This window comes from Podarcis cretensis (genome assembly GCF_951804945.1).
Source record: "Podarcis cretensis genome assembly, chromosome: 12".
NCBI lineage: Eukaryota > Metazoa > Chordata > Lepidosauria > Squamata > Lacertidae > Podarcis > Podarcis cretensis.
This window is the reverse complement of record NC_137181.1, coordinates 4,416,383-4,430,066: the sequence shown is the minus strand read 5'-3', so window position 1 is coordinate 4,430,066 and position 13,684 is coordinate 4,416,383. Positions and strand designations below refer to the sequence as shown.

Sequence of the window (13,684 nt, the reverse complement as noted above, 5' to 3'; positions counted from 1 at the left end):
TTTGCGCGTCTGCACGAGCAGCGAAACCCGGAAGTAACCCTTTCCGGTACTTCTGGGTTGCCGTGGGTCGCAACCTGAAAACGTACAACTTGAAGCAAACGTGACATGAGGTATGACTGGACCTACATCTAACTCATCTATGGTTCCATCGAGATAACGGCGGACTTGAGAGCTGATCTCTGCCACCTGGATTTCATTCAGGGGCTCGTAAGACACTGGAGGGCGGTTGAGCTGCAAGCGTAAGAGAACAGAAGGTCAGCAGTTAGGTGACGGGAGAGAGGCAGGCCCATCCCTGTTCTCCATAACGCTAGAAGTTCTCCTGGCCATGCCAAAATCGCTTTCCGTCCAATGCTTCATAGAATCGTAGAGTTGGAAGTGCCCCCAGAGAGCCAGTGTGGTGTAGTGGTTAGGAGCGGTAGTCTCGTAATCTGGGGAACCGAATCCGCTCCTCCACATGCAGCTGCTGGGCGACCTTGGGCTAGTCACACTTCTCTGAAGTCTCTCAGCCCCACTCACCTCACAGAGTGTTTGTTGTGGGGGAGGAAGGGAAAGGAGAATGTGAGCCGCTTTGAGACTCCTTAAGGGGAGTGAAAGGCGGGATATCAAATCCAAACTCTTCCTCTTCTTCTCTTCTTCTCTAGTCCAGCCTTTCTCAACCTGTGGGTCCCCAGATGTTGTTGAACTACAACTCCCATCACCCCTAGCTAGCAAGGCAAGAGATCAGGGATGATGGGAGTTGTAGTCCAACAACATCTGGGGACCCATGAGTTGAGAACCGCTGCTCTAGTCCAACCCAATGCAGGGATCTCAGCTAAAGCATCCATGACAGATGACCATCCAATCTCTGCTTTAAAATCTCCAAGGAAGGAGAGTCCACAACCTCCCGAGGGAGACCGTTCCACTGTCTAACTCAGGGGCCGGCAAGGTTTACTCCAGCAGACATCCCTCCCTGGGCCAGATCGCGCATGCAGCCGCAATTTCCGGCATCTGCACAGACGCGATTTTCAGTGTCTGAGCATGCGCAGATGCGATTTCTGGCACTGCGGAAGCGAGTCCCCGTGCTGCGCTGATTTTATATATATTTATATTTATATTTATATTTATATTTATATTTATATTTATATTTATATTTATATTTATATTTATATTTATATTTATATTTATATATACACACAGTTTTATTAGTTTTTGTAAGATATCCTTTCCAACAATCATATAACATAACTTCTTATCTTATACAATATTTTAGACTTCTGTCATCACCTCTGATGATTTTCCATTCCTTATTCTGCATTTCTTAATTTCTCTATTACTCTGAATTATCATGAACTAATAATTCTCATAGTCTTTCTTGCAATATTTGAGATAGTCCTCCTTTCAGTACTTCTTGCAGTCCTACTAGCGTAATCTGTTCATTACAATTGATTTTCAAATAGTTCGTGTATTTACTCCAGTCTTCTAAGAATCTCTGGTCCCGCAGGTTTCGAATCCTTCCTGTTAATTTATCCAATTCTGCATAGTCCATCATGCGCTGCGCTGATTTAGCGCTGATTTAGCGCTGATTTAGCGCAGCGCATGGGGACTCGCTGAACTGCCAGAAAGTCCTTTCTGATCCTTTGTTGGAATCTCATCTTGTAACTTGAATTCATTGCTTCGAGTCCTACGCTCCAGAGCAGGAGAAAACAAGTTTGCTCCATCTTCTGTGTGACAGCCCTTGAGATATTTGAAGGTGGCCATTATATCTCCTCTCAGCCTGCTCTTTTCCAGGCTAAACATACCCAGCTCCCTCAACCATTCATCTTAAGGCTTGCTTTCCAGACCCTTAATCATTTCGGTTGGCCGTCTCTGCACCTTTTCCAGCATCTCAACCTCCTTCTCAAATTGTGGTGCCCAGAATGTCATAGAATCATAGAATCATAGATTTGGAAGAGACCACAAGGGCCATCGAGTCCAACCCCCTGCCAAGCAGGAAACACCATCAGAGCACTCCTGACATATGGTTGTCAAGCCTCTGCTTAAAGACCTCCAAAGAAGGAGACTCCACCACACTCCTTGGCAGCAAATTCCACTGTCGAACAGCTCTTACTGTCAGGAAGTTCTTCCTAATGTTTAGGTGGAATCTTCTTTCTTGTAGTTTGGATCCATTGCTCCGTGTCCGCTTCTCTGGAGCAGCAGAAAACAACCTTTCTCCCTCCTCTATGTGACATCCTTTTATATATTTGAACATGGCTATCATATCACCCCTTAACCTCCTCTTCTCCAGGCTAAACATGCCCAGCTCCCTTAGCCGTTCCTCATAAGGCATCGTTTCCAGGCCTTTGACCATTTTGGTTGCCCTCCTCTGGACACGTTCCAGTTTGTCAGTGTCCTTCTTGAACTGTGGTGCCCAGAACTGGACACAGTACTCCAGGTGAGGTCTGACCGGAGCAGAATACAGTGGCACTATTACTTCCCTTGATCTAGATGCAATACTCCTATTGATGCAGCCCAGAATTGCATTGGCTTTTTTAGCTGCCGCATCACACTGTTGGCTCATGTCAAGTTTGTGGTCAACCAAGACTCCTAGATCCTTTTCACATGTACTGCTCTCAAGCCAGGTGTCACCCATCTTGTATTTGTGCCTCTCATTTTTTTTGCCCAAGTGCAATACTTTACATTTCTCCCTATTAAAATTCATCTTGTTTGTTTTGGCCCAGTTCTCTAATCTGTCAAGGTCGTTTTGAAGTGTGATCCTGTCCTCTGGGGTGTTAGCCACCCCTCCCAGTTTGTCATTAGGCGGTGGAGACCACAGCCAGCTTCCCCACTCCCCAACAGAGAACTGTACAACCTTCAACTGCTTGCCTAAAGGTAGGGCCATCTACACGCCATGGAGAAGACAGCTGGAATACTATTAGCATTTATGGAACTTTAGAGCATGCGAAGCATCTCAAAGACATTAGCTTGCTGCAGAATTTACAACAGCAATGTACGGTAAAAGCTGGAGCAACCGTTTGCACACAGAAGGTCGCAGGTTCAATCCATGTCATCTCCAGGTAGGACCAGAAATTGAATTGGTCTGACCTGATATACAGCATCTTCCTTAAATAGCTGATATCAGCAGGTTGTGGCAGATGAGGGAGGGCTGAACCCAAGAAAATGACCAACCCAGTGAAGTTATGGCTAGTACAAGATCTGGACCAGGGTCTTCCTGATCCATAGCTCAGGCTCTTAGTCATTGCACTATACCAACCAGCCTTGTAGCAAAAGGCTGGCCATTATGATGTGTGCGTGTTGCTTGTTTCTATGGCTGCACAACTGCAGTGCAAAATTCGGAGAAATCTGAATTTCAATGGACAGCTCTGCTTTGTATATTGTTTTGGATTTGGCAGATTTGCCTTTAAATTGAAATGAAATTGAAATACTTTATTATCACATGTACAACTTGTATGCAGTGAGATTAGACGAGCACCCCCCACTCAGCTCTCTTAGTCTTAATCCCCCTCGTTTACTGACGCACACCCACCCAACCCGAAAGTCAGTTGCCCTGTTGTTATCTTTTCATTCAGCAGCCTAACAGCCCAGGGATAGAAGCTGTTCTTTACCCTGTTGGTGCGACTAATCCTGCTTCTATATCTTCTGCCCGAGGGCAGGAGCTCAAAAAAGTGCCGGCCAGGGTGTGAATCATCCCTGAGAATTTTCCTCACTCTCCTGAGGCAACGTTCTTCTGCTATTTCATCCAGCGGATTCACGGGACAGCCCATAACATCTTGTGCTGTATTCCCCACCCTCTGTAGGCACTTCCTATCAGTTGGTGTCAAACCAGCGTCCCACACCGTGATGCAGTAAGAAAGGACACTTTCTATTGTGGACCAGTAGAAGGAGATCATCAGATGTTGATTGACATTGTTCTTCCACAATACTCTGAGGAGATGAAGTCTCTGTTGGGCTTTCTTAACCACCTGGGTTGTATTGATTTCCCAAGTAAGGTCTTCCCTGAGATAAACTCAGATAAATGATAAACTGAGATAAATGTGAATCAAATTCTCCCCCACTCCCCAGGGCCGGGGGGGAAAGTGGCTTAGAATCTGGGTTGGGTGATGCTATCATGACATGAGCCAACAGTGTGACGCGGCAGCAAAAAAAGCCAATGCAATTCTGGGCTGCATCAATAGGAGTATAGCATCTAGATCAAGGGAAGTAATAGTGCCACTGTATTCTGCTCTGGTCACACCTCACCTGGAGTACTGTGTCCAGTTCTGGGCACCACAGTTCAAGAAGGACACTGACAAACTGGAACGTGTCCAGAGGAGGGCAACCAAAATGGTCAAAGGCCTGGAAACGATGCCTTATGAGGAACGGCTAAGGGAGCTGGGCATGTTTAGCCTGGAGAAGAGGAGGTTAAGGGGTGATATGATAGCCATGTTCAAATATATAAAAGGATGTCACATAGAGGAGGGAGAAAGGTTGTTTTCTGCTGCTCCAGAGAAGCGGACACGGAGCAATGGTTCCAAACTACAAGAAAAAAGATTCCACCTAAACATTAGGAAGAACTTCCTGACAGTAAGAGCTGTTCGACAGTGGAGTTTGCTGCCAAGGAGTGTGGTGGAGTCTCCTTCTTTGGAGGTCTTTAAGCAGAGGCTTGACAACCATATGTCAGGAGTGCTCTGATGGTGTTTCCTGCTTGGCAGGGGGTTGGACTCGATGGCCCTTGTGGTCTCTTCCAACTCTTCTATGATGCTATGATTCTATGATTCTATGAATATGGAGACTGCCATGCCATGTCATATGAACAAACCACAAGGATCTAGGAGTCTTGGTTGACCACAAACTTGACATGAGCCAACAGTGTGACGCGGCAGCTAAAAAAGCCAATGCAATTCTGGGCTACATCAATAGGAGTATAGCATCTAGATCAAGGGAAGTAATAGTGCCACTGTATTCTGCTCTGGTCAGACCTCACCTGGAGTACTGTGTCCAGTTCTGGGCACCACAGTTCAAGAAGGACACTGACAAACTGGAACGTATCCAGAGGAGGGCAACGAAAATGGTCAAAGGCCTGGAAACGATGCCTTATGAGGAACGGCTAAGGGAGCTGGGCATGTTTAGCCTGGAGAAGAGGAGGTTAAGGGGTGATATGATAGCCATGTTCAAATATATAAAAGGATGTCGCATAGAGGAGGGAGAAAGGTTGTTTTCTGCTGCTCCAGAGAAGCGGACACGGAGCAATGGTTCCAAACTACAAGAAAGAAGATTCCACCTAAACATTAGGAAGAACTTCCTGACAGGAAGAGCTGTTCGACAGTGGAATTTGCTGCCAAGGAGTGTGGTGGAGTCTCCTTCTTTGGAGGTCTTTAAGCAGAGGCTTGACAACCATATGTCAGGAGTGCTCTGATGGTGTTTCCTGCTTGGCAGGGGGTTGGACTCGATGGCCCTTGTGGTCTCTTCCAACTCTAGGATTCTATGATTCTATGATCATCAAAGAATCATACAGCTGGAAGGGACTAAAAGGGTCATCTAGTCCAAGCCCTGGAAATGCAGGAATCACAGCTAAAGAATCCTTGACAGGAGGTCATTTCCAAAGCCTAACTGTGTCCCCCTTCATGGATCACCGCCTTGCCGTGGCGAAGGGGCTTGAATAACTCAGAGAAGCTATGAACTATGCCGAGCAGGGCACCCAAGATAGGCAGGTCATAGTGGAGAGTTTTGACCAAACGTGATCCACCTAGAGCAGGAACCGGCAAGCCACTCCAGTATCCCTGCCAAAAAAACTCCATGGTCCATGGGGTCACGAAGAGTCAGACCTGACTAAAAGACTAAACAAAAACTGCGTCCCCAGAGGCTGTTTCTCACCAAGCTGTTGTGCATGGCCAGCTCCTCCTTCAGGTAAAGGACTTCTTTTTCCAGAATTTTCACCATTCGCTAAGCAAAGGGAGAGAATGAAAGGTGAGAATGAAGCAAGCAAGAAAGAGAGAAGTAGAAAGATCCAGAGCTGCATTTCAGTTTCCAGTCCTTCCTGGTTGCCGTCACCACCTCAGCCAGCAAGAAGAGATTTATATGGCTATATTTATTCTTTCTATTTTTATTGCAGAAATTAAGAAACAGCCTTCCAGTGCATTTGCAGTAATCAGGGCGACTTACAACTATTGAAACAAAACATCAATTAAAAAAACAACAATTTATGCCTGAGGGATTCTTCATTAGCTCTGCACCACCTGTTCACAGATTTAAACCATGGCTGCAGTGTTAGGATCGGATTATGCACTCAGTTAGCCAATCCCAAGCTGGTGCCCTCATGCTGTTCCGGACTACAAGCCTTGTGACCCAGAGACTACCAGTCTTGTAATCCAAAACAAGGAAACCCAGCCAGATGGGCGGGGTATAAGTAATAAATTAATTATTGTTGTTATTATTATTATTATTATTATTATTATTATTAGGTAAAGGTAAAGGACCCCTGGACGGTTAAGTCTAGTCAAAGGCGACTATGGGGTTTTGGCGCTCATCTCGCTTTCAGGCCAAGGGAGCCGGCGTTTGTCCGCAGACAGCTTTCCGGGTCATGTGGCCAGCAGGACTAAACCGCTTCTGGCGCAATGGGACACCGTGATGGAAACCAGAGCGCACGGAAACGCTGTTTACCTTCCCGCCGCAGTGGTACCTATTCATCTACTTGCACTGGTTTGCTTTTGAACTGCTAGGTTGGCAGAAGTTGGGACAGAGCAACGGGAGCTCACCCCGTCACGGGGATTCAATCCACCAACCTTCCGATCGGCAAGCCCAAGAAGCGCAGTGGTTTAGACCACAGCGCCACCCATGTGCTACTAACCACTCATCCACTGACCAAACATCTCCTGCCAGCCAGCCAGCCAACCAGTGGAATTGCCCACACAGGGCGGCACCTACCTCGGGGTTGATTTTTTCGTTCACAATTGGCTCAGTGGTCACCCATTTCATTCTGGTAGCAAAACGCAGCGTGGACAGCTGAAGAGAAATGAATGTCACTTAGCAATTGTTCTGGAGTCAAGAAAACCATGCCCAAGAGCCTATCTGAATGCCAAATAAGAAATGTAACAATAATTATTTTGATTTCTTATCACTTTGATTGCATGTTCTTTCTATAAAGACCAATATTTGGATTCCTCTAGAATGCTCTAAACAGTTTTAGGAAGTTCCAAACAGCAGTGAAAGTGCTAAACAGTTCCTTAAAGTATTTAAACTGACTGATGCCAGGGGCCTTCTGGCAGTTCCCTCACTGAGAGAAGTGAGGTTACAGGGAACCAGGCAGAGGGCCTTCTCAGTGGTGGCGCCTGCCCTGTGGAACGCCCTCCTATCAGATGTCAAAGGGATAAAGAACTATCTGACTTTTAGAAGACATCTGAAGGGAGCCCTGTTTAGGGAAGTTTTTAATGTTTGGTGTTTTTAATATTCTGTTGGGAGCCGCCCAGAGTGGCTGGGGAAACCCAGCCAGATGGGCAGAGTATAATTAATTAATTAATTAATTAATATAATTATTATATACGGTGATTCCAACTTTTCATTTTGGGGTGACCTTTTTTCACAACTGAGAAGAATTGGTCCCTTTTTCAGTGTTTCTAAGCAAAGGTTCCTACCTTTATGATACAGGAAATCATGGGTTTTTTTACTTTAAAAGTAATAATAGTAGTAGTAGTAGTAATAATAATAATAATAATAATAATACATTTATACCCAGCCCATCTGGCTGTGTTTCCCTAGGCACTCTGGGCGGCTTCCAACAAAATATTAAAATGCAATAGTCTATTAAACATTAAAAGCTTCCCTAAACAGGGGTGCCTTCACATGTCTTCTAAAAGTCAGATAGTTGTTTTTTCCTTTGACATCTGGTGGGAGGGAGTTCCACAGGGCGGGCGCCACCACCAAGAAGGCCCTCTGCCTGGCTCCCTGTAACCTCACATCTTGCAGGGAGGGAACCGCCAGAAGGCCCTCAGAGCTGGACCTCAGCGTCCGGGCAAAATGATGGGGGTGAAGATGTTCCTTCAGATATACTGGGCCGAGGCCATTTAGGGCTTTAATGGTCAGCACCAATACTTTGAATTGTGCCCAGAAACATACTGGGAGCCAATGTAGGTCTTTCAGGACCGGTGTTGTATGGGTGGGGTTCAATCACATACAAGCGAATTCAGGTTGCAAAGTGTATACCCTAATGGACACTCTGCACATGCCCCAACATGGAACCCAGTGCAGTTGGACTAGAAGTGGAACAGCCCACTCTCATTCTGCTGCCCATACAGAGCAGGCCTTAAACCAAGGGTAGCCAATGTGATGCTCTCCAGCAATTTCCAGACTCCAGCTGCCATCAAATCCAACCAGCACGACCAAAGGCCAGGGATGATACGGAGCTGTAGTCCATATGGGGGCTGCTACATTGGCTTTCCCTGCCTTCGAACAATCCCAGTTTTGCGTTTGGGTGCATGTGCCCTAAACACCTGGAACGGTCACTTCACTTCTATCCATGTCTCAGTCCCTTGAGTCCCCGCCGGGGGGGCTTACCGTCTCCACAATGTGGATGGCTTCACTGCAGATGTTGGCCACGAGGACCGTGTTGCAATTCCCGCCTGGGAGAGACACAAAGGAAATGAAGGCTGGAATCTGATTCTCTGATTCTATTTGAAGGGCATCATTAATCCTCGTACCTACGGGACCGCCTCTCCTGCTATGCCCCGCGGAGGACCTTAAGGTCCATAAATAACAACACCCTAGAGGTCCTGGGTCCTGAGGAAGTCAGATTAGCCTCAACCAGAGCCGGGGCCTTTTCAACACTGGCCCCGGCCTGGTGGAACACACTGTCTCATGAGACCAGGGCCCTGCAGGATCTGATTTCTTTCCGCAGGGCCTGTAAGACAGAGTTGTTCCGCCTGGCCTTTGGCTTGGAGCCAATTTGATTCCCTTCCCCTCTTTCTTTTTTCTTTTTCCTTTCTCCTCCTGTGATGAGGCTGTGTTTTAATATTTTAATGTTTCAATATCTTAATGTTAAATTTTAATCTTGTTTTTAATTTGTATTCATTCAACTTGTTTTGATTATTGCTTGTTTGCTGCTCTGAGCCCGGCCTTGGCTGGGGAGGCGGGCATAAATAAAAATTATTATTATTATTATTATTATTATTCACTGGCATCCATCCACCAAGGAACTCCTGAGTGCCCCAGAGAATTCAGGGAGAAAGCTAAGGACCAGGACCCATGTTCAGTTCCCAAGACGTGTGGGTGGGTGGACCAGTTGGGACTAATAATAATAATAATAATAATAATAATATTTATACCCCACCCATTTGACTGCGTTTCACCAGCCACTCTGGACGGCTTCCAACAGAATATTAAAATACAATAGTCTATTAAACATTAAAAGCTTCCCTAAACAGTGCTGCCTTCAGATGTCTTCTAAAAGTCAGGTAGTTGTTGTTCTCTTTGACATCTGGTGGGAGGGCGTTCCACAGGGCAGGTGCCACCACGGAGAAGGCCCTCTGCCTAGTTCCCTGTAACTTGGCTTCTCGCAGGGAGGGAACCGGCAAAAGGCCCTTGGCGCTGGACCTCATGTCTGGGCAGAACAATGGGGGTGGAGATGCTCCTTCAGGTATACTGGACCAAGGCTATTTAGGGCTTTATTTATTTGTTTAAGGGCATTTCTGAGCCCTTTAATATTTTAAAGAACTTTAAGCAGTGCATGCTATTTATAATATAAAAACGATATACATTAAAACAAAAGTGCTATCTAGAACCAACGAAACCAAGGCTAAAGCAAGTAAAAGGGATTCGAGGGATTCATCTGCATAAATGCATAAAAATCTCCACTTAAATGGCTTGTTGAAAAGGGACCCTAGCCTTTCAAGAACCACGTAATTCCCTATAAACCTGCCCACTGTCCCTTCAGGCCCTGCTCTGTATCCCTGCAATCTGAAGTCTAGTGATTATTAAAGGCAGGGTCTTTTCTCTGATGGCCCCCAGGCTGATTTTCAACAGTGGACAGGGCCAGAGCCAAAAGTGAGGCCAGATTTGCACACTCTTAACAGAGATATGGGGACGTGGGTGGCGCTGTGGGTCAAACCACAGAGCCTAGGACTTGCTGATCAGAAGGTCGGCGGTTCGAATCACCGCGACAGGGTGAGCTCCCGTTGCTCGGTCCCTGCTCCTGCCAACCTAGCAGTTCAAAAGCACATTGAAGTGCAAGTAGATAAATAGGTACCGCTCCGGCGGGAAGGTAAATGGCGTTTCTGTGCGCTGCTCTGGTTCGCCAGAAGCGGCTTAGTCATGCTGGCCACATGACCCGGAAACTGTACGCCGGCTCCCTCGGCCAATAAAGCGAGATGAGCGCTGCAACCCCAGAGTCGGCCACGTCTGGACCTAATGGTCAGGGGTCCCTTTACCTTTACTTTTAACAGAGATATACATTCAACACAAACAGTCACAGTCACACAGAGACTTAATGCACACACTATCACTGGGATTTGGTTAAGCTCCTTCTTCTCTCATTTAGGCTAAAAAGCATCCTGTTCAGAAGATTCCCAAACTTGGGTCCCTAGCTGTTTTTGGACTACAACCAGTGCTTTTTTTCTTAAAAAAATGTTTAGGGGGTATTCTCATTTTGACTCAAGAAAATCACCACTTTACAGTTCAAATCGGGGAAAATAAATACAGCAGAGGGACAAAAGTTCAAAGATTCACAAAATGTTTAGGGGTATGCGTACCCCTGCATACCCCCAGGAAAAAAAAAGCACTGACTACAACTCTCATCATCCCTAGCTAGCAGGACCAGTGGTCAGGGATGATGGGAATTGTAGTCCAAAAACAGCCAGAGACACAAGTTTGGGAAACCTTGCTCTAAAATGCTACCTGCTACTGTTAAATGTTTAACTTTTGAAACTGCAAGACGGGAGGAGAGAGAGGGAGAGAGATTATTTTCTTTTTAATGGGAACCTTGCAAATAAATTATAGATTTTAATGGCAATTATTTTCCTGTTGGCCACTTTAGGAGCTGTTTAACAGAAAGGGGAAACAGAAGCAACTACATTTTAGAGATCAGGTGATGTTAAACTAAGCTCAAGAGTGATGGCGTAGTGTCATAACAGCCCTGTCAAGGCCGGATTTGACATGAGCAGGGACTTGAACCCGGGTTCGCCCACACCCAGCACTCCAGCCAGGACCACCAACCCAAGTCCTTACCCAATGAATCCTTCAGGGTGTAAGTGAGCTTGCTCTGGCGGAAAGGAACGTGTTCCCGGTTACGGTCGGCCAACGCAATAATAACTTGTTCCAGGTACGACAGAGACCTGTTGATGTAAGTTGCTTCCTTCAGTCCGTACCCCTCCGACTGTGAAAAAGGGGAAGCAAGAGGACATCTTAGAAAATGTGGTTTATGTTTCATTTGAATTATTTTATCTGGCTTTTCTGTATACCCACGGTGGCTAACACAGTTGAAACAGAATAGGCAAACAACCACATGATTACTAAACAACAACAACAACAAATGTAAAACAGAATTAAAATGCAAGAGAGCAACATAGTAAGTTAGGCTGTGTACACAACACACATTAAAAGCACATTTCCTTGAGATATTTGAAGACGACTGCTGTATCTCCTCTCAGCCTCCTCTTTTCCAGGCTAAACATACCCAAGCTCCTTCAACCATTCCTCATAAGGCTTGGTTTCCAGACCCTTGATTATCTTGGTTGCCCTCCTCTGCACACCTTCCAGCTTGTCAACATCCTTCTTAAATTGTGATTCCCCAAAACTGGACACAGTATTCCATGTGTGTTCTGACCAAGGTGGAATAGAGTGGTACCATTACTTCTCTTGATCTAGATACTATGCTTCTGTTGACGCAGCCTAGAATAACATTAGCCTTTTTTGCTGCTGCATCACACTGTTAAGCTTGTGGTCCACCAAGATCCCAAGATTCTTTTCACATGTACTGCTAGTAAGCCAGGAGTCCCCCGTCTTATATGTGTGCGTCTGGTTCTCCCTGCCTAAGTGCAGAACCTTACATTTGTCCCTATTAAAATTCATTCTGTTAGTTTGGACTGTGTTCTCCAATTTGTTAAGGCCATTTTGAATTCTGATTCTGTCTTCTGCGGCATTAGCTACCCCTCCCAGTTCGGTACCAGCCGCAAAGTGAAGAAGAAGAAGAAGAAGAAGAAGTAATAGTGAAGTAATAGTGCCACTGTATTCTGCTCTGGTCAGACCTCACCTGGAGTACTGTGTCCAGTTCTGGGCACCACAGTTCAAGAAGGACACTGACAAACTGGAACGTGTCCAGAGGAGGGCAACCAAAATGGTCAAAGGCCTGGAAACGATGCCTTATGAGGAACGGCTAAGGGAGCTGGGCATGTTTAGCCTGGAGAAGAGGAGGTTAAGGGGTGATATGATAGCCATGTTCAAATATATAAAAGGATGTCACATAGAGGAGGGAGAAAGGTTGTTTTCTGCTGCTCCAGAGAAGCGGACACGGAGCAATGGTTCCAAACTACAAGAAAGAAGATTCCACCTAAACATTAGGAAGAACTTCCTGACAGTAAGAGCTGTTCGACAGTGGAATTTGCTGCCAAGGAGTGTGGAGGAGTCTCCTTCTTTGGAGGTCTTTAAGCAGAGGCTTGACAACCATATGTCAGGAGTGCTCTGATGGTGTTTCCTGCTTGGCAGGGGGTTGGACTCGATGGCCCTTGTGGTCTCTTCCAACTCTATGATTCTATGATTCTAAGAGTTTGGATTTGATATCCCGCTTTATCACTACCCTAAGGAGTCTCAAAGCGGCTAACATTCTCCTTTCCCTTCCTCCCCCACAACAAACACTGTGTGAGGTGAGTGAGGCTGAGAGACTTCAGAGAAGTGTGACTGGCCCAAGGTCACCCAGCAGCTGCACGTGGAGGAGCGGGGAATCGAACCTGGTTCACCAGATTACGAGACTACCGCTCTTAACCACTACACCACACTGGCTCTCGACAATGAGCATCCCCTCGACACAATCACAAAGAGACAGACACTTAATGCACACATTGTCACGGGGATTTCTTTTTTCCGTTAGTGTAAAAGGAAAGCTAGCTTCTTGATCACTTAAAACGAAGCTAGCTAACTCACTGGCTGCAGGAAAAAACAAGTTCTCCCAACGGACTTACTTTGGTCTTTGCTAGCCTCTCTGAGCCTGCAAGATCCACCAGGTTAATTTTGGAGGTCACGTAACGGGCATCAGAAAGAATTCTGGAATGACACTGAGGTGGGAGATCAGGGAAATTAGCACACCTTGAATGCAAGAGGACTCTTGAACCGCACCAGAGGATCCACAGACCTCTGGATTTTCCCGACCACCCCATGAAAACGCCGCCAGCCCTAAATAAAAGGCTCTCCAGTGACGCAGTTTTTAATCGGGATCCGCCATTATGAGACAGGCTATGTTGCAGAGATTAATAGCCATAGGGGGAGGCGAGCCATTACTCTGTTATCATGTTTGCATTCTAAGATCGACTTGGCAAATCTTCCCCGAAAAGGCTAATTTATGGTGCAAGTTGTCTGGGAAAATTAATGAGCAAACGCCTAGATTCTATTTCATCGGAACTGAGAAAGATGGCGTCTGCCACCCGAGGAGAACTTTTGGAAGGATTCGGCATAAATAACAGCGTGTGAGGATTTATTGCAAACAAAAGACTTACCAGCTTTAAAAAAAAGGGAGAGCCATACAAAGTTC

The 13,684-nt window shown here is 46.1% G+C and overlaps 1 protein-coding gene across 3 annotated transcripts in view; it reads right to left on the bottom strand.

Moving 5' to 3' along the window:
• Nucleotides 1-13,684, bottom strand: part of KIF9 (kinesin family member 9) — a 47,950-nt gene that overhangs the window by 22,772 nt on the left and 11,494 nt on the right. For 2 of the 3 annotated variants that reach the window (XM_079946696.1, XM_079946698.1), the window contains 6 exons: nt 13,119-13,211; nt 11,170-11,317; nt 8,506-8,570; nt 6,880-6,957; nt 5,830-5,898; nt 127-231 (listed from right to left, as the gene is read on the bottom strand). In XM_079946696.1, coding sequence (XP_079802822.1) covers nt 127-231; nt 5,830-5,898; nt 6,880-6,957; nt 8,506-8,570; nt 11,170-11,317; nt 13,119-13,211 — 558 coding nt within the window. The remainder of the gene's footprint in view (nt 1-126; nt 232-5,829; nt 5,899-6,879; nt 6,958-8,505; nt 8,571-11,169; nt 11,318-13,118; nt 13,212-13,684) is intronic. The other variant, XM_079946697.1, reaches the window with a different exon arrangement.